Here is a 24,729-nt window from a genome sequence, read left to right on the forward strand (position 1 = left end):
TTAAGTTTTGCCATGTTGTCACTTAATAGCAGGACGTTAGACTTAGAGTAGTTCCTGAACATTTCAGGGTTAGCTGGGGTTCCAGTGTAAGTGTGTCCAGGCGCGCCTGTTTATTTTGATGTGATAATATGTATCCTGAAAATCTGTAGAACACATGGACTGAACTGTGACCATTTTATGATTTGACCTTATCAGAAACAACATTACACTAGAGAGTGTGCAGTGTGCTCCCATGTTAGTGAGGACAAGATCCAGTACGTTTGTTCCCCTGGTCAGCATATTGACAGTCTGGTCAAGGGAGTTTTTATTTACAAATCCCAAGAATCTCGGAACCTACACATTTGGTATCTCATATGATTCCCAGTTGATGAGGGGTAATTAAAGTTGTCCATAAGTCTGGTATTGGTTTGGATGGTGAGTGTTTCCAGTACGTTTAAATGCATGACCTGATGTTGTCCTTTTCATTCTTCCTCAACAAATGGGTTACAGATCCAATCCTTGGATCCAACTTGGCTGCATACTATAGACTTAGGATCCAACTCTTGAGCTCCTCCCTCTACCCATAATGCCTTAGCCTGTCCCCAGTACCTTGGATTTCTTTTGCCGCCATCGCTCAAAGACATTGAATCCTCTCTCATAGTATTTGCTTATAGTATTCTTTGATGTAAGTGCATTTTTCTCCTTATTTTTGGAATATATATATATATATTTTCCCTGTAATTCATATCATATCTGTACCTTTTTTCTAACCATCATCATAGTTTTATCATTTTTTTTCTTTGTCAGGCCTTTCTACCTTCCTAATAGTAGATGTTATGTTGTCCCTCTCGCCTTCTTTCTTACTGCATGGGCTCAGAGCCAATACTCGGCTCCGACTCAGCCAATTTACTAGCTTGAATTCTCTGACTTGGCTCGTGGCTCAATACCTATCCCACAATGCATTGGAGTAACCCCCAGATCTCATTTGCAGCTTGACGAGTTCAGATGCTCTCTTCTTGGCTGTGGCTATGTGTTATTTGATTACATTTCTAATAGCTGTTTTTGGCAAATTCCTTCTTATTAGTATTATTGTAGTTTTTGGATTTGACAGTTTAACCTTTTTATAAGATTTTTGGCATAATTATTTTCTCACCTGTTTGTTTGTTGCATATTGGCCATTGCTTTTTTCCCTAGGCCTATCCTATCTCTAGTCTTGTGCTATTTGTGTATTAACTTTAGCTCGTTTAAGTTAGAGAGTTAAAGGTAACCCCTTTTTTATTAGAGGGTTTGTGTTGTCTGTCCCTGTCAGCTCAGCTAGGTCCATTTAGCTTAGAGGATAGAACTTTACTTCCCTTTACTGTTTTTTGTGTGTGTGTTTAGCTTAGCTTTTTGGTATAAGTTTCTTGCAGTTTATTGTAGTTTATTGCAGTGTCAGCATGTCTAAAGACTCTAGAGACAAAGACCCCAAAGTCTCTGGGTTCAAGAAATGCCAGCAATGCTCCCAAAAAATGTCCATTACAGATGGGCACAATGTGTGTGTTTACTGCTTAGGTGCTATTCACTTGCAGGAATCCTGCAGTTTTTGTCACTCCTTCAACTATTGAGTATTAAATGAGAGGAAAAACAAATTGATTTTACAAGGTTTAATAAAGCCTTCTTTTGATGAGGCTTTACAATCTTCTCCAACAGCTAGCGACAAGTCCAAGAGACCTTCTTCTTCATCTCCATCTTCTTTCTCAGCTCATTCAGAGCCTCTAAAGAAATTGCCTAAGTTGACTGAAAAATCTGTCTCCTCAGCTCCACTGTCTTCGGAACAAAGGGAGACAATCGGTGCAGACAAATCTAGCTCTTCGGTTCCAAAGACGTCGGAACCGATAGAGACTACTTCTCGGAGCCAGTCCGTGGAATTAGAACCGGTATCTCCGACTTTGAGATCCCCTGTTATTCAAAGGTGTCGAGCCCTCACTCTTTCATCCAGGTCCTCTAAGAGCTTATCAGATGATGACGTGGACAGGGTGGCGCTGGCAAAATTGTTCACGGCTCTGACCCCACCGGTCTCGGAGACATCTAAGATGACTACATCCACTATTCCTCCTCTGAGCCAAGCTGGATCTTTGGAGCCAGAATGCCAGATACCCGCCTGTGTTAGACCCTTCGGTCCCAAGACCCCTTCAGGATTCTTTGGAACTGTTGCCTGCTCCGACACTTTCGGTGCCATCTGTGGTGCCTAGGAGCCGTAGTTCTCCGGTTGGCTCTGGGGGGGGGGGGCATGGACCCAAGTCTCATCAGTTCCTAGTCTGCCTCTCAGCGCATCAGCTCAGGTGAGCTTGGCTCCTACATCGGCCTCGGAGCCAATCTCCTTGGTGCTGGAGATTTCCTCCATTTTCTCGGAACTGGGGGTGTCCTCAGAGCCGGGGGGATCAGCCTTCGAGGGGATGAGGAGTGTGCTGTCCCCTCCTGCAGCTGTACTCAGGGATACTGGCATTCTTCCCCCTCAGGTACCGCCGTCTGCTTCAGCACCATCCTATCCACATTGCAGCAGAGATTCAGGGCCTCAGGAAGCCCCATTTGGTGAGCCCCACTCTTCCAAGACCTCCCCAGACTACCTGTCTGAGGAGCCACCTCAGAAGAGGACATGCAAGAGGAAGCATATAGACTCCCCTGATGAGTCCATCACTTCTGACACTGACCTCGTGGAAGCAGAGGAGTCCCCACGGTCGCCCTCTGAAGATATCTATTTCTCAGATATCCTGGAGATCCTAAAACACAGAGGCAGCTGGAAGCCCATCAACCCTTCTGATGAGGAGTCAGTGTACCTGAAGCCCTTTGGATCTCAACCTTCAGCCTCCTGGGTTTCTCCTCCTTTTAATGAGCTCATGGAATTGGTTAGTTAGAAGGCATGGGACACCAGACATTATTGAGCCAGTCCCTAGGAGGCCAAATAAGTTCTTGTCAGCTCCTTTGGATAAGGAATTTCTCTCAAAAGGCATACCCATAGATGTTATGATGGTGGTGGTGGCAGCCACCAAAAAGGAACTCCTGAGATGTCTTCATCTGTCCTTTCACCGAATAAGGAGTCTCAAACGATGGATAGATATGAGAAGCGTGTTTTCTCGTCAACAACTTTCACCCTCAGATCACTGAACTACCTCACACACTTTACAAGACTTCAAAGAGATCTCCTGAAGGAGTTAAGAGATACTCTACAAGGTTCATCAGCTGTGGGGGTCTCAGAAAAAGTGACCGCCAAGCTATCCACCTTAAATTCCATAGTCAACTCTTCCATGAGGCTGATATCCTATGCTGCAGATGGAGCGAGCAGGGCAGTAAGTTCTGGAGTTTCCCTGAGGAGGCACTCCTGGATGTGCTTATGCAACTTTGTGGAGCCTTTCAAGTCTACCTTTACCAATGCCCCTTTTGATTGTTCCTCTCTTTTTGGACCAAAGGTCAAGGACACACTCACCAGATGTGGGCAGAAAGGGAAAACTCTGTCTGCCATTGGAGTATGTTTTTCTGTACCTTCAAGACCTTATCCTAAGGGCCAGAATAGTGGAAAAATGTGGTTCAAAGGATCCCAGGGAGTTTTTCAAGACTCACGAGGTGAGCCCTTCCCCAGGGGCAGAGGGGGAGGCAATAATGGTAGAAGCCGCCCGCTTGGCAGGGAGGGTCCACAAAACCAGGGTGACTGGGATTCCTTTCGAGGCCGTCCCTATCAGCACTCCTGAAAGGAGGTCTGACTGCTTTTCTCTGGAGGCAGTCAGGGGAAGATTAACTTTGTACTCAGAAGCCTGGTGAAATATCACGAGACGAGTACAAAGCGTAATAACCAGAGGATATTCCATTCGCTTTTGCCATTCTGTTCCACAGATCAGAAAAATCACAGATGTTCCACCCAGTCAGAGGGAACAAGCAACCACAAAAATCTAGGAGTTGCTAAGCAAAAGAGTCATCCTAGATGTCCCTGTAGACCAAATAGAATTCGGAACTTACTCAAGATTCTTTTTAGTACCAAAAAGAACTGGGGACTGGAGACCCATTTTGGATCTCACAAGGTGAACAAATCTGTAAAGAAGTACAAGTTCCGAATGGTGACACTGCAGTCTGTTCTTCCCTTTTTAGGGGAAGATGATTGGATGTGCTCAGTAGACCTCCAAGATGCGTACTGCCACATAAAAATGGACAGAGCATCAAGGAGTCATCTACACTTCCAGTTGGGAGCCAGTCATTATCAGTTTTGAGCTCTGCCCTTTGGTCTCTCTACAGCCCACAGAGTAACGGCTCACCTGAGATGCCTAGGATTCCAAGTGTTTCCATACCTGGATGGCTGGCTCCTAACTGCCACCACCAAGCATCTACTTCTATAGGCCCAGGACACTACACAGGAACTTTATACTCAGGCATAACAGTGAATTTTCAAAAATCTGCCTTGTTTCCTTGTCACCGTATTATATTTATCAGCGCAGAGCTAGACACCACTTCTATGATGGCTTGCCTTCTGCCTGACAGAGTCTCTGTCCTCAATCAGAAAATAGTCGACATTCTTCCCAGGAGCAAAGTAAAAGCAAAAGTAGCCCTAACACTTCTTGGAACCATGGCGTCAACCATAACTCTTGTCCCTCTAGCCAGAATGTACATGAGAATCCTTCAGTGGTTTCTGTTTGCTCAATGGTCTCTTCAAGAACTTCCGATGTACCATCCGATAACGATAATGAATTCATACAAGAGAGATCTCTGATGGTGGCTTCAGTCCGATCATGTTACCTCGGAAGATCCTTTGTTCCACAACAACCTGTCACTACGGTGACCACAGATGCTTCCCAGATAAGGTGGGGGGGGGGCATTATCTGGGAAGAACAGTCCAAGGCACATGGCAAGAATACCAGGCTCAGTTGCACATCAGTACTCTAGAGATGAGAGCACTGCTTCTGGTGTTGCAAGCACTTCAGGACTCTCTCCCACTAGGAACGATTGCAATCCAGTAACACAACATGTCCATAGTCTAGTACATAAACAAGCAAGGAGTAACCAAATCATACCCCCTTTGTCAAGAGGCACTAAGAGTATGGCAATGGGCAATCTCTTCTCAATGTTTTCTGGTAGCAACGCTCATCCCGGGGAAATCTGTGATAGCTGACAAGCTCAGCAGGGCGATTTTAATGCCTCGTGAGTGGGCTCTGAAGCAGAGCATAGCGGACAAGATTTTCCGGACTTGGGGCCAACCTTGCTGCAACCTATTTGCAACCCCCCTGAACACGAAATGCAGTAAATATTTTGCCCTAATACCCCCCCAGTGGGGAGACACCGAGAGATGCCCTCGTCCACGATTGGCCCTCGGGACTACTGTATGCCTTCCCTCCCTTTTCACTAATTCCCAAAGTCATTCAGAAAGCCAAGGTCTTAGGAAGTAGGTTAATTCTCATTGCTCCATATTGGCCTCATCATATTTGGCTCCCCTTCCTCTGGCCTCACCTTCAGGAGAAGCCATGGACTCTAGACCTAGTCCCAGACCTTCTGAGTCGTATGTTGGGTGCGCTTCATCCTTCTCTCCAGACCCTCAATTTGACAGCTTGGCTGCTCCACTTCCATACATAGTCAGGCTTCAATATTTTACTCCAGCAGTCAAACACATCCTGGTCTCTTCTCATAAGGCTTCCACCAGGAAATTATATTCCATCAAATTGAAGAGATTCTCCTACTGGGCAAGAGCATAGACATAGATCTCTTCTATGCCTCTATTAGTTCAATTTTAGAATTCCTCGTGGAACTTTTTCAGCAAGACTCTGCTGCAGCTAAAATTAAAGTCCAGTTAGCTGCAATTTCCAATTATCACATCGGCGAATACACTCCTAATCTCATGTCACACAAGCTGTGTAAAGCATTTTTTTAAAAGGAACTTGTTTATTGAGGCCTCCCATTAAAGAACCTCTATCACCTTGGGACCTAAATTTCATTCTCACTTATCTGACTTTACCGCCTTTTGAGCCTGCTTCTTCATGCGAACTAAAGTTTCTCTCCCGGAAGACCATCTTATTAGTGGCCATTACATCTGCACGCAGAGTCTTGGAGTTGCAAGCCCTATCAATTAAGCCACCATATCTAATATTTCATAAGGCTAGAGTATCCTTGAGGACTAACCCATCTTTCATGCCAAAATTCTGCTCCCAATCCAATTTGAACCAGCCTATTGAACTTCCAGTTTTCTTTCCTAATCATTCCAACAAGGTAGAATACAAACTACATCAATTGGCTGTACACAGGCAACTGAGATTTTATTTACATAGAACCAAAGATTTCAGGGAAACAGATCAACTATTTGTTTCTTTTTCTCAAGCAAAGCGAGACAAACCAGTATCAAAAGTCACACTCTCAAATTGGATTACCAGTTGTATTACCCATATATGCAATTCAAACAATAGAAGTCTACCTTTCAAAATCAAAGTCCATTCAACTAGAGCTCTAGCAACTTTATCTGCTTACTATGCCAGACTGTCTATGGACAGCATTTGTGCAGCGGCTACATGGGCCAGGTCCTATAATTTTATTACTCATTACAAGGTAGATTTGGCCTCCAGGGACAGAGCTTCTCTTGGGTCCACAGTGCTCAAAAGTGTACTCCCATGAGCCACCCGGGAAAATGGTGCTAGGGTTGCTGTCCCATCCAGTAAGAAAGAAGGCAAGAGGGACAACATAACATAAAGAAGTTATGTACTTACCATAACGTTCCATGTTTGTTGTCCTCTCTCGCCCTTCTTTCTTAAATCCCTCCATCCTTCCCCCAGCCAAGGCTCCTAGAGGACTTAGATGAGAGTTTTTCTTTCCTTCCACTGATAAAGTTCTTCTGAAATTACTTATTTTTCCTCATATATATATATATATATATATATATATATATATATATATATGTATTGTATATATATTTTTCATGTTACATACATAGGAAAATACATTCCATTTATGGCTAGCAGCAAACAAGATCTGGGGCTTGCACCAATGTATTGTGGGATAGGTATTGAGCCACGAGCCAAGTCAGAGACTTTGAGCTAGTATATTGGCAGAGTCGGAGCCGAGTATTGGCTCTGAACCCATCAAGTAAGAAAAAAGGGCGAGAGAGGACAACAAACATGGAATGTTATGGTAAGTACATAACTTCTTTTTCTGTTCAAGTACCATTGTTGGTACTGTCCTGTCTGTCCCCTTTATTTCCAGGCCTTTTCAGACAGGGTATTCTTCATTACCACTGCTAGTATTTTTCCTCTAAAAAAATAAATAAATATATACTTTCTCCTTTTTTACTATTTCCTTTTCTAGTTTTTGTTTTGTCATGGTTGACAAGCCAACAGGTTTCAAAAATTGCACTTCCTGTGAGCAAAAAGTCCCTAACTCAGATACCCACAGGGAGTGCGTTTACTGCTTAGGAGCAGCTCACCTCAACACTAACTGCACTATTTGTGCAGCTTTTAATTCCAGAGTCATTGCCAGTGGGTGTAACAAGCTTGTTCTTAAAGGACTGCTTCCACCTACATCTGCAGCCTCTTCAGTGGCTCAAACCCTCAGTAAATCTTCTAAAGCTCCCTCAATGCATAGGAAACTGTTGCCTCCAAAGTCTCCAAAAACTTCTTCAGAGCTACAAAATTCAGAAATCCTCTGATCTGAGTTCATCAGATCTAAAATTACAATGACAAACCACAGATCCAAAGCTTTTTGATCGTAAGCCAGTGATTAGAGGTCTTGAGTTTGAGAAAAGTTCTTAACCTTTTCTCAAACTGTACATGGGTAAGAAGTATGACTTGCTGGCTTGAAGTCAGGCATGGAATGCAAGCACCTAGAGGGTTACTTTTAGTAAACAGAACTGGCACTGTAGGATGAAACAAATGCTAGATTAAGGCACCCAATTCTGATCCTCATCAGACCCAAGAAAAGGTGTTTGTTGATGTAGACAGCAGGACATTAGCCATGGAAGTTGGACTCCATTAAGGGATGTGTAACAGCTCACCTGCTGAATCAACTAGCTCTGAAAATGGATGGCACTGGAGCACTGGGCCATATCCAGCTGCCTATGATGGGAGCCATGGGAGTTGTGCAGCAATGAGTAGAAGGGCTGTTGCAGTGGCACTGAAGCTAAGGTCAGCTCAGGAAAGACAGAAAACGCATGTGCAGCAATTCTGGGAGCAGTGCTCATCACTGAAACATAGTTGCCCTTGTGTGCAAGTAGGTATTGGTGAAATTTCAAGGGTTCTTTTGCAGGAAAATGTTAATTCAAGATGCCTGTGTCTGTACAGGGCACTACCAAACACCTGAGAGGAAATTCCTAAAGTAGACCCTGATGATTTATGGATGACGTATTTAAGGAGATATTCTGAAGGTAGATTAGCTAGCAGGTAATCAAGTAGTACTTACTGAAAAGAAAGAATTAGCTTTGTCAAGAATGCTAAATAGTGGAGATTTACTTAATTGGCTACTACAAGTGCTTGTCTCACCACAGTTTCACATTGCTTAGATACAGTGTCTCTTTGCTTCTTCTCTCACCAGAAACAAAACGGTAGCACCAGTCACAGGATGAGAAGCAGGCCTTAGGCTCTTTGGTTATCAACAGTCATTTCATAGATGTTTCAGGGGTCTGTAGTCTTGTAGCCATTTCCTGGTAGATGCCTTGAACAGCAAGCAGACCAATCAGCATGGTCAAATACAGACACTAACTGACCAATCACAGACCGACAGAAATCAGTGTCTTCTGCTCTTTGTCTCACTAGGAGCAAAATATTAGTACAAATTCAATGGCACATTTGAAACTGTTCTCTAGCTTTCTTATGTCTCCAGGAAATAATGTCCCTATGCTCCTTATCCTACTAGGAGCAAAACAGAAGCACTAATCCCAAGATGAGTACTGAAAGTGAGAATGTGGGCTGTCCAATAATTGGTGGTCTTGGACCAGATGTTGCAGATTTTAAAGGTAAGATGGAATAAATGGGTTAATATCCTAAGAGTTTTAGTGTGCACTAAGCAGTTAGATATGAAAGAGGGAGAGACTTTAGCAATCTAAGGAGAGCAACACTAATTTTAACACAGTAAAATAGTTTGGATGGGGGTGGGCAATTAGTATTCTAAGTCAGTGAAATACAGTGGGATGGCAAATAAATTTAAACAGCTGAAGGGGAGTCACTTCAAAAAATGATAACTTTGTGCATATTAACAACAGCCAATGAAAGGGGAGAGGGAAGGAAATATGTGGTCAAATTAACATAAGGTGCAGGTAACTGGAGAGACAATTGAGATTAAAAACACAACAGCAACAGAATGGGAGGGTGGGGGAAATTTTAATTTATGTTTGAATCACACGAGACACAGCTCTGTTCTCTTTCCTAGTTTAAATATGCAATTGAAAGTAGAATACAATTAAAGAAGTGTAATGAAAATCTTCTTCTTATTCTTTCGGCTTTTTCCAGTTAGGGGTCGCCACAGCGGATCACCTGTCCACTCATGATTGGCAGTAGAGTTTTACGGTGTCGAGTTGCCAGCCCGGCACCCAACCTTCCACGGAAGGCGCACACACACACACACACACACACACACACACACACACACACACACACACACACACACACTCACACCTATGGCCAAATTAGAGTGTCCAATCCACCTACATCATGTCTTTGGGATGTGGGAGGAAGCCAGAGCACCCGGAGGAAACCCACACGACCGCAGGGAGGACATGCAGACTTCACACAGAAGACACCCCAACAGGGGATTGAACCAGAGAACCTCTTGCTGTGAGGTGACAATGCTAACCGCTGCATCACCATGGCCGCCCCAAAGCAGTGTAATGAAAATACGCAACAATATACAAACTAGAAAAGGACAATGAAGCAATACAAATCACAAGAAAACTATGAGAAAAACAAACTAACCTTTTCCTCACAGCAATCTATGGCAAAGTCTGAGTGAGCTTTTCCAGTAAAGCATTAACCTGTTTTATTTTGTCTCCTAAATACAATATTTAGTTTCCAGCTCCTCCCTCAGTTCTCAAGAAATTAACTTTAATTGACCTGTTCTAATTTCTGTGTGACTCACAATTGACACAGTTCTGGTCTCTTTCATAGTTTAAATATGCAATTTAAAGCAGAATACAATTAAAGCATAATGCAATGAAAATACATCACAATATACAAAATAGTAGAAGGCAATGAGGCAATACAAATTACAAGAATGAAATATATGAAAAGCAAACTAACCTTTCCCTTATAGCAGTCTGTGGCAGAGCTTTTCTAGTAAGGAAGCTTAAAATTTACCATATTGTTTTTTTCACAAAATATTATCTCTCTCCCAATGCTTAAAAAATAAGATGATTATTAACAAATTATTTCTGGAGAGGTGACTCCCCAAGAATCTTATTGGAAACTTTTTGCTGGATTTATTTTCTCTTGGAAACTCATCTGATGTACATATTAAAGCAATGTTATATTCAAGAAATAAATTCAAGTTTAATCTAAATTAAATGTATTTTCCGCAGTTAGATATAAATTTAGTAGACCGGATAATCAGATTATTAATATTAGTTTCCTTCATATTCCTTTAAGAAATGTTTTAATAATACCGAATTAATTTAGAGCTAATTAAATCTGAAATGCAACTTTTTAACATACTTAAAATCAACAATGTAATTAGTAAATTAAAACAAATGATTTCAGTCTTCCACATTCAATCTAATACATATCAAAACTTTTACAGTACAAAAAAGTGCTTTAAGAATTATTTCTTCTTATTATTTCTTCTTTAATAACTTCTCACAGTTCTATATCTATTTTTCTATAATTCATTTTTGGATATCTGAAATTTCAATATCTCCAGCCTATACATTTTTGAAATGTTATGGCTTCAGACAAAATAATATTTAAAATTGTTTAGAAATAGAATAATGAAGAAAAAATTCTATGAGGACATATCTTACTCCATTAAGACTGGGATGGAAAAACCTTCTTAGACTTTGCTGGCACAATTGTTTGTAGTCAAAAACGTACTTGGCAACATATGTGGTGGTTATGCCCAATTATACAATGACCCCCCATTAATATTCCAAAACATGCATGCTGATTAGTCAGTGTGCACGTTGTAAATCAGTCTTATACTAATGGAAAAAGGTTCGGTTGCCTGACTTTTTCCATTAGTATAAGTCTGTTTTTACAGCAATGGAGAATGCAAGACCTCCGTTGCTTTTTACACACTGTCTCGCTATGTTAAACAAGTTTAACATAGCGAGACAACTTTAAAAAAATTAACGATCTTCCTATCTTCGTTGCTTTTTTTAAAGCTGTCTCGCTATGTTAAACTCCTTTAACATAGTGAGACAGTTTGTAAAAAGCAACAGAGTTCTTCCTATCTCTGTTTCTTTTTTTAAAGCTGTCTTGCTATGTTAAATGGGTTTAACATAGCGAGACAGCTTTTAAAAAAAAGCAACAGAGATTCTCATGACCAAACCACACCAACCGTGGGTAAATCCAGCATTACACACACCCAGGTGTGGGCTATTGCTATAATATTCCTGCATGGTGGTTAAAAACGCATGCAATATGTTTACACTTAATTAGATACAATATTGAATTTACTTATTCTCTTTGGATTCTGTGTCTGACCAGTACTGTTTTGAAAAAGGATTGAAGTCTACTATATGCAGCAAGTATCTCTACTAAATTTTTAATTTTGTCTGTATGGAACTTTGTTGAAATTTCTGAATTTCCTTTGGCTGAAAGGTGGTCTCTCAAATGCTTGAATAAGAGACAGAGACCAAAACTTGCTTTAATTCCTTTTTTTCTCTCTTCTGTTTCTGAGCGAAAAGGGGTGGGTGTGGTCAAATATTATTCTAAATCTTTTGCTTACAAACATTATGAAAATTAGAATATTTTAAATAAAAAAGTAACAGTAGTGGGCAGGTTAGGTTTATCAGAGTCTTGAACTTGAGGACAGTTGAAACAAAAATGGTCCGTTCCCTTACATTTCCTACACAACTTAACACAATTTTGGAAGTATGGCTTACTTCTCCACATTGAGGGTATTTCCTTTTAGTACAGTTTTGATTTAAATGATCGAGACCCACAAAAAAAAAAAAAAAAAAAATCATATTTTAGGTTGCCCAGCATAGTGCACATAAGATTTTAACCCATGTATATATTAACAACACAAGGAATATGAACAAAGTTTTTCTGTGACATTTTTAACATGACCCATAGCTCCACTGCACCAGTCTAAATAAATGTTTCTATCATTTGATTTTTTTTACCTTGAAAACAAAATGACAAAGTGAAGAAAAGCATGTCATCTTGTTCAGCGTAAATATCAGCTGTACCAAACTGTAATACAACACAATATTTTAGTTACGTCACAAAAAGGCTGTTTTCCTGCATGGATAAAAGCTATTATTTATTTACCAGAGAAACATAAAGGAGATATAACAGTGTGCCAAATGACATACCAATCAATTTGTTGACCTGAATTTGATGAAATTCATACAACAGGTAACCTTCTAGCTTGATAAGAAAAGTTTGTAGTAGCTGAAGGTGTTTTTCACATTTGCATAGGTTATAGCGTTTTCTTTTGGCAGATCACGGATAGTACTTGCTCCATGCATCTCAGAGGAAAAAACAGAGAGTGAGCATGTTCCATGCCTTTTAACCTTGAGCCCTGACTGCACAATATCCTGTTCACCTTCCAGATTATAAGAATCTATTATATCTCCTTAAGAAGCAGCAGCAACTGAGCTAGGTTCATTTTCATTAACCACTGTCAACAATTTTTCATCTGGTAAGCCACCATCTTATAAAACATTTATTAGAATGCTGTCTGTCTCAAAAACATTCATCTCCAACCCCAGCTCTTTCCATTATGGACTGTAACTACCATACTGCCTGTCACAGTAACAGGAAAGAGTATGAGAGGTTCCCTGATGCACTAACCAAATGTCTCCTAGTAGGATAAATACCACCTCTGGTCTGCCCTGAAAAGAGGCTGCTAACCCAGTTAACAAAGGATAAAGTAAATTAATAAATACCATTCTGGCATGTTCTGGAATACAAACTTTGGTGGAGGGTACTGTTATGTAAAATAAAAAGCAGTATTTAATCGTTAGTACCTGAAGTACGGCAAACCATATTTTGTTATAGCTAGAGTGATAAAACATCAACAATGACATAGATGACCTGAGTTAGATTAGTGCCTTCTGTATTGAAAAAGTCAGGCAAGGGAGGATGAAAATGAACAGCTGTTGTTGGCTTGCCCATCCTCGGGAGGGTGGGGAGGCAGCTCTGATTTACCTTTTGGGTGACAGGGGAGTATTATTATTATTATTATTTTTTTTTGATTTCTCACACCTGACCATCGTCTACTCCCAGGACCTCACCTCATCCACCAACTGTGCAAAACCTGATATAGACACCCCTGCAGTGTCCCTCACCTATGTCTGGAGCCAGTGAGAAGACTGAGGCTGTCTAGGGAAGCATCATACTGCTGCTGGGAATATTTTTATGCCTAAGAATTCATCCTCTTTGCATGCCTATATCATCCTAGGGTCAGGTGTGTAATGGACTACCCTGGCTCATTGGTCATGCCTCTTCATGTGTCTCAACTACAACCTTGCCCCCAGTGGGCAATACCCTTTGTGCATCCTCCTAATTACACAGGTCACCTGGGCCATAGTTCAGACTTTATTCTGCTAAGACAGTGGAGCTGACTTAAGAGTGAGCATTTGATGTTGCTCGCATACAGTTTGCAACTATCAGGCATGCACTACCGTGGAGCAACTGCACTAGCTGAGGAAGTCAGCAGGTAGAGGCTTGCTTCCTGGGGACAGCAGCATACAGTGGAGCTTGGTGAGTCACTGAGATGGAGGAAGGAGCTCCTCAGGAGGATGGGTAGCCCACTTCAGAGGACAAGCGAGCTGCACTGGTCCATACCACCTGATTTACCTCAGGAGAAAGGATCAGCTCATTAGAATACCAATGAAGAAGTGAATGGGCTGTAGGACTTTCACCTAGTCTAGCCTAGGGGTACCAGTCTCCCACTTTATGAATAGGCCAGTTGTGTGAAGGTAGGGGAGTCATTAGGCAGGGTTTTTTAAAGACGTCAAAGAAAAAAAATAATGTCTAGGGTTATTATGAAATTGCTTCTAAACATAATTTAAGCTGAAAAAATGGTCTGATATTACCCTTTTATCACTGTATTTTTATGTATGCTATTTTTAGCAGTTAGTTATAATGCATTATATTTCAGGGTAGCAAATGTACACATGATAAAGAATGTACCAGTAATTAAATTTTTGGACAAGCATGGGGTGAGTGTGTGAAAAAGAATGGAAATTCAGGTAAAGTGGCACAATTGATTCTGGAGTCTGTTCCATGTCAGTACTTTCTGGTTCAGATGGGAACCAGAACCCGATATAACCACCCCTAGACTATGTTTGACCTATGTCTGGGGCCAATGAGAAAACTGAGACTTTCTAGGGGAGCAGCATACTGCTGCCTTGGAGTATTTCCACCTATGAATCCACTCCCTTTGCATGCCTTTACCATCCTAGAGCTGGGAGTGTAATGGGCTTTCCTGGTTTATTGGTCATGTTTCTACATTTGGCCTCACTATAAAGTAATCTCTGAGATATCTGGGCAGTATTCCGAATGTTAAGAAAAAAATGAACCAAAAGACTGGATATCTGTAGATTGGGGAAGGCACTACAGCTAGACTTCAAACAAGCTGCTATTTATTTGAGATAGAAAGTAACAAGGGGAACTCGGGTATGTTAACCTAGAAGTTCAACTGTTAAAGCATCAAAGCATTCTTTTGGATACATAATTCCATTTCCAGTGAGGCTGAATTATTTCTTTCTTCCTAAAGTGTGAATTCAAGTTTCTTAGCAGTGGTTTATCCTGTAATGAAAGTGAATTATTGTGTTAGTACTGTATTTCATTTGAAAGCAATACAATTATCTTTTTGTATTTGTAGATGAAGCACAAGAAGCAGAAGCTGTACAAGTACTGAATGTCATTTTTGATATCAGAGAGCAGGATGCAAAACAGGAGCCCATTAAAGTTGCCAAAATTGCCCATGCACTTTCCATGTTATACTACCTACTGAGGGACTTGCCAAAGGTAATATTTTGGTGTTTACTGCAAACTGACAATATAAAATACCAATACAATTTACTGATAGTTAATATTTTTTAGAAAATCATGAATTGTCAAAACTTAGGAGTTGATTGCTGAAAAGACACAGAAGTGTATAGTAACAATGTAATCAATAAATCAACACACACCCTTACATAGTTAAGATGTATTCTAAGTGACCCCAAAGAAATACTGTTTGTGAGTGAACAAGCAGTATTATTTGTACCCAGTGTATTAATTCTAAAGAAACAATTTTTCTAATATGTACTCTGCTTTTAAAATTATAAAGAAAATGCTTTGTTATGGTCACTTTTGATGTTAGACAAAAGGCTATTTAAATTTTGTGGTATAATGTCTGGGACCATGGCAGTCAGTAAGCTTAGCAATGAGGGAAGACTAAGCATTGCCACCACCACAGTGGTGCCTCAGCCATTAGTGGGTGACTCTGTAGTAGCCAACCATTGTTCTTCAAACCACTCTCTTGCTTTCCATGATCCAGTGTTATGGTTCCTTCAGCCCCCATGGACTTGGGGGTCAGCCATGTCCTGTACAGCTCTCCAGTGCTCAATCTGGGCATGGCTGAACCATCTTATTTGGGTCTGGAAGACACTCTGCATGACTATTTTCAGAGTGAGTGGGAAAAGAGACCTCTAGAGAGGGTTGAAGTGCCACCTCCTGGTCTGTCTTCTTCCATGGTGGTTCCTACAAAGAAAAAAAAAAACAAAAGGTTAGCATTGCTCATCTGAAGACACTGTTTTTGTTTGTAAAGATAACTTTCTTAACTTAGCTAAACCATTATTACAGGCTATTAATCTTGGTGCTCAAGAATTCCTACCTGAGTGCAATATCAGTAAAGAAATTTCTGAGGAAAATTTGTCCAAGGATTCTGATATTAAAAAAGATGGGGCTTCTTCTTCTGGACATTCCCAAGCCTAAAACACTGATTCTGAGGAAACTTAGTCTTCTCTACCTCCCTTAGAGGAATTTTCCTTTTCAAAGAATCTTTCTAGGATGAATGAGGTGTTTTTGTGAGAAAAAGTGGATGTGCTCCCTGAACTTAGGAGGTATTATGATATGTTACAGGTGGATGTACCTCATTATACACCCATCCTTTCTATTTTTCCAGCCTTGGAGGATGTGTTTAATACTGCCTGTAATAATCCTAACTCTCAACCTTCAGTTCCCAGAACGGCAGAGAGACTTTATAAAGTACCCCAAGCTAACACGTTTTTCTCAGTTTAGATCAGATCCAGATGAAATTCGTCTAACATTTTTCAAGTTCCCCATTACAAATTCCCAAATACTCTACTGTCTTTAAGAGGCAAAACAAAAAATCCCTGTCACATTTTGGCAAACAGGGAGCAAAAAAGAGATGGTAGGAGGGGAACAACAAAAAACAGGACTCATTAAAAAAATAGACAGACTAATACTTCAGAATCACTATACAAACATTCTACCCTCCTCCCCTCCTAGCCTTGTCTCTCTAAATCTGTGTCTCTACATTCCCTTTTTGGCAACATATACTGTCAGGCTCTTAGGTTCTAAAAGTAGTTCAGAAAGGTTACAGTTGGCACTGGATACAAAGACCTATTTTCAGGGGAATTTCTACCCACCCTCCAAACCAATCAGAGTATTTCCCCTTTGGGTTCTTCCAACACTTGCTGTCCGTAGGAGTCATAGAGTCTTTAGATAAAAGAGGGAAATTTTCTACTTCAGAATATTTCTGGTTCCAAAGAAAGAGCTTTCATGGAAACCACTTCTAGATCTTTCCTTTCTCAATCTGCTTGTGAAAGTACAAAAATACAAACTGCTGACCCTTCAGAGTCTGTTACCTCTCATTAATCCCTCTTTTGGGTACAAGGTAACATTAGCTTTGAAAGGTGCTTATTGTCACATCCCCATAGCCAGAGGCTTCAAGAAATTTCTCAGATTATCTGTATCTGGTCATATTATCAGTTCTCTGCATTACCCTTTGAGTTAGCCACAGCTCCAAGAGTGTTTATAATGCATCTAGCTTCAGTGATAGCTCATTGCATACTGCAAGGCATTTCCTTATTTGCTTATCTAGACAACTTAGTCATCTTTACAGAGTCTTTTCAAGAGATGTCAAAACTCCTTAAAATGTGTTTTCTGTTTTGTTACCAATCTAGGATTCCAGAAAAATGTGCAAGAATCCCCCTTTACTCTAATTTCCTGAATTTCTCCAGTTAAGAGTTATCCATTGATAACCACTTAACTTTGAAGATTTAGGACTCTCTTAGACTTCTGCAAGAGAATATCTCAGGATCCTAGAGTTCATGGTGTCTGTGTTTCTCATGATTCCTCTTGCCAAGTTACACATGAGAAAATGTAATGGCTTTTCAAAAACACATGGGCCCAACATTTTTATCCCCTGGAATTTCAGATTCCAGTTTTGGGCTTTGTCAAAAGGAAATGCACTGATGGAGACTGCAAATGGTTCTAAATCCAGGTCTTCCCTTTTCTACTTGGAGCCCAAGTCAATCTATAACTACAGATGCCTCAGATTTTGATTGGAGAACAGTTTCTATGGGGCAAAGGTGCAAGGCCTGTGGATCTCTTCAGATTGACCATCACACATAAATATTAAAGAGATGCTGACTGTGATCTATTCCTTAAAATCTCTTCATCACATGTGGTCCCTGGGACCTCTGCAGGTGATTACAGAAAGCACCACAGTCTTGTGTTACATAAACAAACAGGGAGGCACCAGGTTTTATCCTCTGTGCAGGCTGGCTGTGATGGCTTAAGACATAGCTCTGCAGCTCTCCTTAACCCTCTAAACATCTTACATTCCATCAGAACCAAATATTGTAACAGACAAGCTGAGCAGGATCAGGACAAACCTTCATGAATGGAAATTGAGTGAGGGGTCTTCAACTGATCCACCTATGGGAAACACCTCAGATAGATCATTTTTACTCCTTGCAAGCAAGCCTGGAAAACAGATGCTTTCTCATTTCCATGGCTGATGATGTTCATTTATGCATTTCTATCTTTTCCCTCTCTACTGAAAACCAGGTAATTCTGAAGATTCAGAAGGACTCTCCATAAATCATTCTGGTGACTCCCTTTCAGCCCAGGCAACACTGACTGTCCCTTCTTATGGAGCTGGCTAAGGACAATTACCACAAGCTTCCTCACAGACTGGACCTACCCACACAAGACTAAGGGTGTTTGGTAGACTCCAGTCTCAAACAATTTCAACTAACTGCTTGAAGGATTACATTTTTATACCTTGCAGGCACCTCTTCCATGATGATTTGCAGCAGGTACTAAAGGAGGCAAGCAAAACCACTACTAGAAAATCTCACATTGGTAAATTGAAAAGATTTTCTAGTTAGCGCCTGGCCAATAAAATGGGCCCCATCTCAGATTAGGTATCTCTATTTCTGAAATATTGTATGAGTTACTATTCTCTGGCCTGTTGTACTCATCTATCAAGGTACTTCTTGTGTCCATGTCAGCATGTCTGCTCTTGGATATTACAATGTATTCTACATTTTTGGTAAACAGTTTCTTAAAGAAGTTTTACACCTAAGACCTCCCCATAAAGAGATTGCACCTTCCTGGAATGTTAATGTTGTGCTGAAATAGTTAATCATGTCTCCATTGCACATACAGCAGATTTATGGTTCATTATATGGAAACCTGTTCTTCATTGCTCTGTTATCTGCAAGAAAAGTATCTGAGTCGCAAGCTCTCATGGTGGGTGAATCCCATCTGGACTTCTGTAGGTATAAGATATAATTAAGAACAAATCCCTCATTCATGTCCAAAGTTGTTTCAGAGTTCACTTTGAATCAAGCCATCAGTCTCCCAGTGTTCTATCCAGATCCTCAGATCAAGGCAGAAAAGAGTCTGTATACTCTGGACATGCATAAACAGCACAAGTGCTATCTGGACAGAATCATGTCCTTTAGAAAAGCTGATCAACTATGTATTTCTTACATTCAGATAAAGAAAATACAATCCATGTCAAAACAGACTATTTCCAGATGGTTGTCCTCAACTACTACCTTTTTATTATAATACTGGATTATTTTTCTAGATTCGGGACTGGCTTTGGTAGGACCATTCTGTAGGGTCTCCTGGATCCAGATCTTTCCTCCTCCCAGATTGGGTTGGCTTTGGTAATAACCCCATATAGTTTAAAGGCTACATCACCATTGATGAAGTTGCACTTACCATAGCACTAAATGTTTGAATTCCTCGCTATTGCGGTAGCTGCACCATCGCAAAACTAGCACACAGGCTGCTATTGTCTCCCTGTTGATCTCAAGACACATGAGCCTGAAAGCATGTGTGGAGAGGAGACAGAGACTTTTGAAGACTGGCCAGCCATTATAACCTGAGCAGGATATAACCCAAATAGCTATAGGCTACTGCAGTACTAAGGATTTTGAACATCTTCTGTTATGCTAAGTGCAACTTACGCAACTATGTATTCTGTAAAATCAAGGAAGTATACTTCAGTGTGCAGCTTTTGAAAAACAGTCTCACCTGTTGATATTGGTTTGTAGTAAATGTTGCCAAGACACTTGAATTACACTGTTTATTTTTGTTGTTCAGTTATTACAGTTTCAATTCCTTTCTTAGGATTTGGTTGGCTCCTTTCTCCTTTTTGTTTTCATTAGGATTTTTTTCCTATTTTAGTTGTTCTCTCCTCTTGATCTCTTGGTATTGCTTTTCTTGCTATCTTCTTTCTTGTTATTGTTTTTCTCTGTTGTTTTTATATTTCAATAAAAAGAAAATCTATTGCCTTTACTTTGCTATTGCATTGATATTCATTGTTTGATCACTGCTGCAATAGCATTAGCTACATGGATTATATCCTGCACAGGATGTAATAGCCATCCAGCTTTCAAAGATTAAGGGCACCTTCCCTGCATCCACAACTCCAGTAGAACTAAAGAAAACCTACAATTTGGGCGCCAAGCCCACCAGAGCTTCCCTGCCACTAAAGAGCACTTCTCTTGTGTTTTTCCAAGGATAAAAGTTTGGCTAATGGTTCTCCATCATTGGACAGATAAGTTCATTTAAGGGGAAAAAAAACCCTCCAAATTTTATTTTAGAACAGAAACTTAACTTTTTCTGTAAAATAATACATTTTAAGTCAGTAAAAAGTGTTATAGGACTGTCATGTGTCTTTTAATCAGTTTTTCTATGAAGTGCTACTTTTTACTTTTGTGGAAAAAAGTTGTTAACACTACGTTTAACTTTGTTTTTCCTAACTAAAACTTGTGTTAAATTACATTTGGTGGCTGAGGTAATAGTTTAAAGTGCTTTTCACTGTTTCCTGATGGAATAATCTACCTTTTTTAATACTGCTGTTGGTCTTCCCTGGGCTTCAGGCATTATTTTTGGCTTCACCATGAGGCAGCAAACCAGTTCCTCAGTTCTTCCTTCTTCCAGACACAAAAAGAAGAACATTTCTAAACAGCATGTGTCCTTTCAGCAGGCTCCAAATTTGCCTCACCTCAAATTGGTGAATCTGTTATTGCTATTAATGGTTCCTCAGAGCATTCATCTTTTTAATTTGCTCCCTCTGGAGTAGTTTCTATGGCCACCATGACTTATGAGTTAGGCACATCACCTACAGCTGTTGGAGTGCCTTAGTATGCAAGAGAGGAGGACTCTTGTCAGTCTAGGAGGAAGGAGCAGGGGCTGTCTCTGCCCAGCTGGACTGGGAAGCCTATCCAAAGGGATGATTTGCCTGTTCGGAATCAGTCTGCTTCTATAGAAATTTCTGTCAAAAAGACATTTATCTTTTCCTGACTGTGTTACTTTGAATATGAGTGATTTAATGGTCTTAGCTCAGTGTTTAATTCCAGCTCTTGACCCTTCTACTTCTGGTGTTATTTGTAAGAGAAAAACAAAGTCTTCATTTTCTGAAGATTTGCAGGATATTGAACAGGAAAATGAATGTGAGGGGGCAACTTCTGTTTTCTGATTCTAACTCTCAGGAGAGTATTTCTTCTGATAGGTTCATAGGTTGGTATTGGGCTATCTGCTCAAAGGCATATATTAGCCCAGCCATGTTGTGCAGTATTCACCGCCCCTTTAGTAGTTCCCTAGACCCTTGTACTAGCAGCTAGTACCCTTGGCCCCTATCTAGTAGTGCTGTTGGTGTGATCCCCGGTGTGAACTTTCTGTTACCCATCCACTCATCAAGGTTCCTCTTGAAGAGTGATAGTGAGGGGCTCTGTCTTATGTAGATCAGGACCCTGTTCCATAGTAAGGGAAGTCTCTGCGAAGGGAATCTATCCCTCCAGCATGTTCTATTCATTCTAAAGTGTGTAGCTCGAGTAGATTTGGTTTTGCTAAGATGGAGCATGTTCAACAATTCTGGGTTGGACATGGCTCTGTACGTTAGACAGAGATCGCCTCTGAGAAAGCAGTATGCAACAGAGAACAGTCTTAGCTTTTTCAATCGTGCTGCATAGGGCAACTGTTTGAGGGCAGTAATCCTCTTGGTTAGGTACCTCTGTGGTCTCTCCAGCTGCTGGAGATGTCTAGCCAGGTACATTCCAGTTGGTGCATTGTACTCAATAATGGGTCTGATGAGGGAAGAGTAGAGGGGCACCATTACATCCTTAGATCTTGATGCGAACCCTTTCGTAATCAGATAGGTCACATAGAAGGATTTTCTAACCACTTTGGCAACATGGTTATCAAAGGAAAGCTGACTATCTACTTGGATCCCTAGATCCCTTATTTCCTCTTCAGATTTCAGGGGATTACCTCCTATGTTGTAGTTTGTGGGTACTTTGTTTTTTCCAAAGGGGATTACTATGCATTTTTTTGCATTTAGCTTGAGATCATAGTCCCTTAGTAGTTTTTTTCTTTTTTTTCTTCTGAAACCATATCCAGAATGAATCATTTGTTTCAATGGGAACAAGATGATATTCTATGATATTCTACTCTCTTTAAAGAAATATTATTCATTACAACTGGTATTTCCTGAACCTACACCAGTTCCTCCAATACTGGAAGGTTTTATCATAGCCTGCAACTTACTTGATAGCCAGCTTGCTGCCCCTAAGAAAACAAAAAGAGTGTACAAAGTTCCTCAATCTTAAAAATTCATATTTTCGATTCCAAGATCTGACCCAGCAGTGATTTTGTTGGTAAATCCTGCTGCTGCTAAACATCTGGTAAAAGCTAATCCCTCCTCTTCTGATAAGAAGGTGAAAGATTTGAAGGGTTTGGGGTGATAAATGTATTCTTCTGTAACACTTACTTTTAGAATTCTTACTTGTCACACTCACATCTTAAAGTTTATGCTTGCATCTTTTGAAATTATGAGGAACATTATATCTTGTTTCCCCTCTTCTGAGGAAAAATCTTATTGTTTCTAAGACTCAAGTGACTAAACACTCTGAATTGTGCTTATTATTCAGCTGATGCCACCTACAGAGCTGCTGCTACTAGAACTGTTAATATTAGGTTTTGCTTGATATATCCTACACAAACACCTACCTAAGGATGTTAAAGTTGAAATGTTGAGTTCCCCTTTCAATAGAAATGTGGTGTTTAGACCATCTGCTGTGGAGATCCTGAAAAAGTGTCATGAGGGAGGGAAGCCGACAGAGGGAGTTTCTCAGGAATTTCCTGCCTTCCTTCTCTAAATTTGACAAAGGTTTACAGCTACCTATGCACAAGTTTATAAAAAGCAAAGTAAGCAGACACAACAAGCAACTGGAATGCAGACAAAAAACAATGGCAAGGGGCTCTAAAAAGAAAGAAGGACTCCCTCAGAAACAAGGACAGTCCAACAAGTCTAAATGACTATCTACAGAATGCCCCCTTCCCACCCTGGTAAGCCGTTAAATCTTCCCCATAATACATCTGTCCATTTTTCTTTGTCAACAGATAGTTTCATATAAATGGGTTCTGATAATGATTTATCATGGATATAAATGGCAGCGGAAATCTCTCCCTCCCATTTCCCCTTTCAGGGGATTCCTCTTCATCTGCCACATTGATCTCTTTTCCCTCCTGCCATTCAGCATGTGTTGACTCAGGGGGTTTTAGAAGCTGTCCCTTCTTTCCTGGTAAAGAAAGGTTTCATCAAAAAATGTTTCTGGTACCAAAGAAAGAAGCTTCATGGAATCAGTCTTAGATCTTTGTTTTCTACACCAGTTTATGAAAGTTCCAAAGTTCAAAATGCTATCCCTTGACAACCTTTACATCCCATTCCCCTTTAAGTTTTTTAGTGGCCTTACATTTAAAGAATGCTTATCATTACTTTTCTATAGCACCAGATTTCAAATGTTTTGTAATGTTTTCTGTGTCTGGATCACACTTTCATTTATCTACATTACCATTTGAGTTATACACTGCTGCAAGGGTATTAACAGTGTGAAGATTGGATGAAGATGGGTGAAGGCTGCCAGTCTAGCCAGATACATCTGTTAATATTAATGTAAACCACAGGCTTGTTGTCTTAAATGGTAAAAATAGTGTTACCTGTGGAACTGGAAAATAATGTAAACGCAGTGCATTCTACTGACCAAGTAAAGCATGTTGTGACCCTTTGATGTAAACACGGCTTCAGCCAGTCTAGATGAAGGAATTCTTGATATTGTTTTAAGGCCAGAGTTAATGGTCAGAATTTGCATGCATAAATGTCCTTTATTGCTCTGGTTTCTGCCCAGAGGTGAAGAATGTAAATGTAGTTTCTGTTAGCCTGAGAACCCAGGGAAGTGTGAAGAATGATGTAATGTGAACCAGGAATGTGATTTTAAAAACAGAGATAATCAGATAGCATTAAGTATTTTTGTCTTGACCATCCAACTCATTAGCACTCTGCCTTTGCTCTATATGTAAGTTTATCTTAGATTTGTGTTTTCTCTTAGAAATAGCTAGAAACTAGAAAGTTTAGACTAAGTATTTTTCTGTGATGTCAGAACTATACTACTGAATTATTTTAAGTATTTCTCTGTGATCTCTGAACTCTTGACTAGCACTGTGTAGTAAAAAGTATTGTCATGTGTTTTTATTATTTATTAAATATTTTAAAACCTTTCAACTATGGCTGATTTTGTAGAGATAATTTAAGCTCTTTAGCATACTTGTACTTTGAGTACTTTGGTAAAATTGTACAAAGCCACTCTAATAGCTTTAGCCCTGGGCTATACTACCAATTGGATAATAATATTGTATAGTAATAAATGGACACCCTTTTAAGGGCCTTTAACTAGCTGATAAATATTAGTGGGTGGTGGCAGCTGGTACTACCATATAGTCTGGGAAAAAGGGGCACAGCTGGAGAGCCTGTGCCAGCCTTCCCCAGGAGTGTCTGTGTGGTTGTATAAACTTGTCTCAAAGTGTGTGTCATGGCAAGCAGCTTGGGAGGGACTCTACAAGGTGGTAGGAAAGGTAAGTGATGTTAATTACATGATGGAACTGCTAGGCAGAAGGCAGGGGCACACATTTTACCATGTTAACGTGATGAAACCTTACCATGATAAGGAGGCCCTTGTGCTGAGCATTTGCAGTGGATTGCAGGATATGTCTGAGGAAGGTCTGGGGACTGATCTCCTCAGTGGAAGGGGTAGCAATGTCCCAGCAGCTGTCTCCTACC

At 40.4% G+C, this 24,729-nt stretch overlaps 1 protein-coding gene across 2 annotated transcripts in view; it reads left to right on the forward strand.

Annotated features, from left to right (window-relative positions):
- ZMYND12 (zinc finger MYND-type containing 12) overlaps window positions 1–24,729 on the forward strand; it is a 1,002,866-nt gene that overhangs the window by 946,235 nt on the left and 31,902 nt on the right. For both annotated transcript variants that reach the window (XM_044061779.1, XM_044061780.1), the window contains one exon: window positions 14,962–15,107. In XM_044061779.1, coding sequence (XP_043917714.1) covers window positions 14,962–15,107 — 146 coding nt within the window. The remainder of the gene's footprint in view (window positions 1–14,961; window positions 15,108–24,729) is intronic.

Source organism: Protopterus annectens, chromosome 2.part0 (genome assembly GCF_019279795.1).
Source record: "Protopterus annectens isolate FY-2018-M chromosome 2.part0, PAN1.0, whole genome shotgun sequence".
NCBI lineage: Eukaryota > Metazoa > Chordata > Ceratodontiformes > Protopteridae > Protopterus > Protopterus annectens.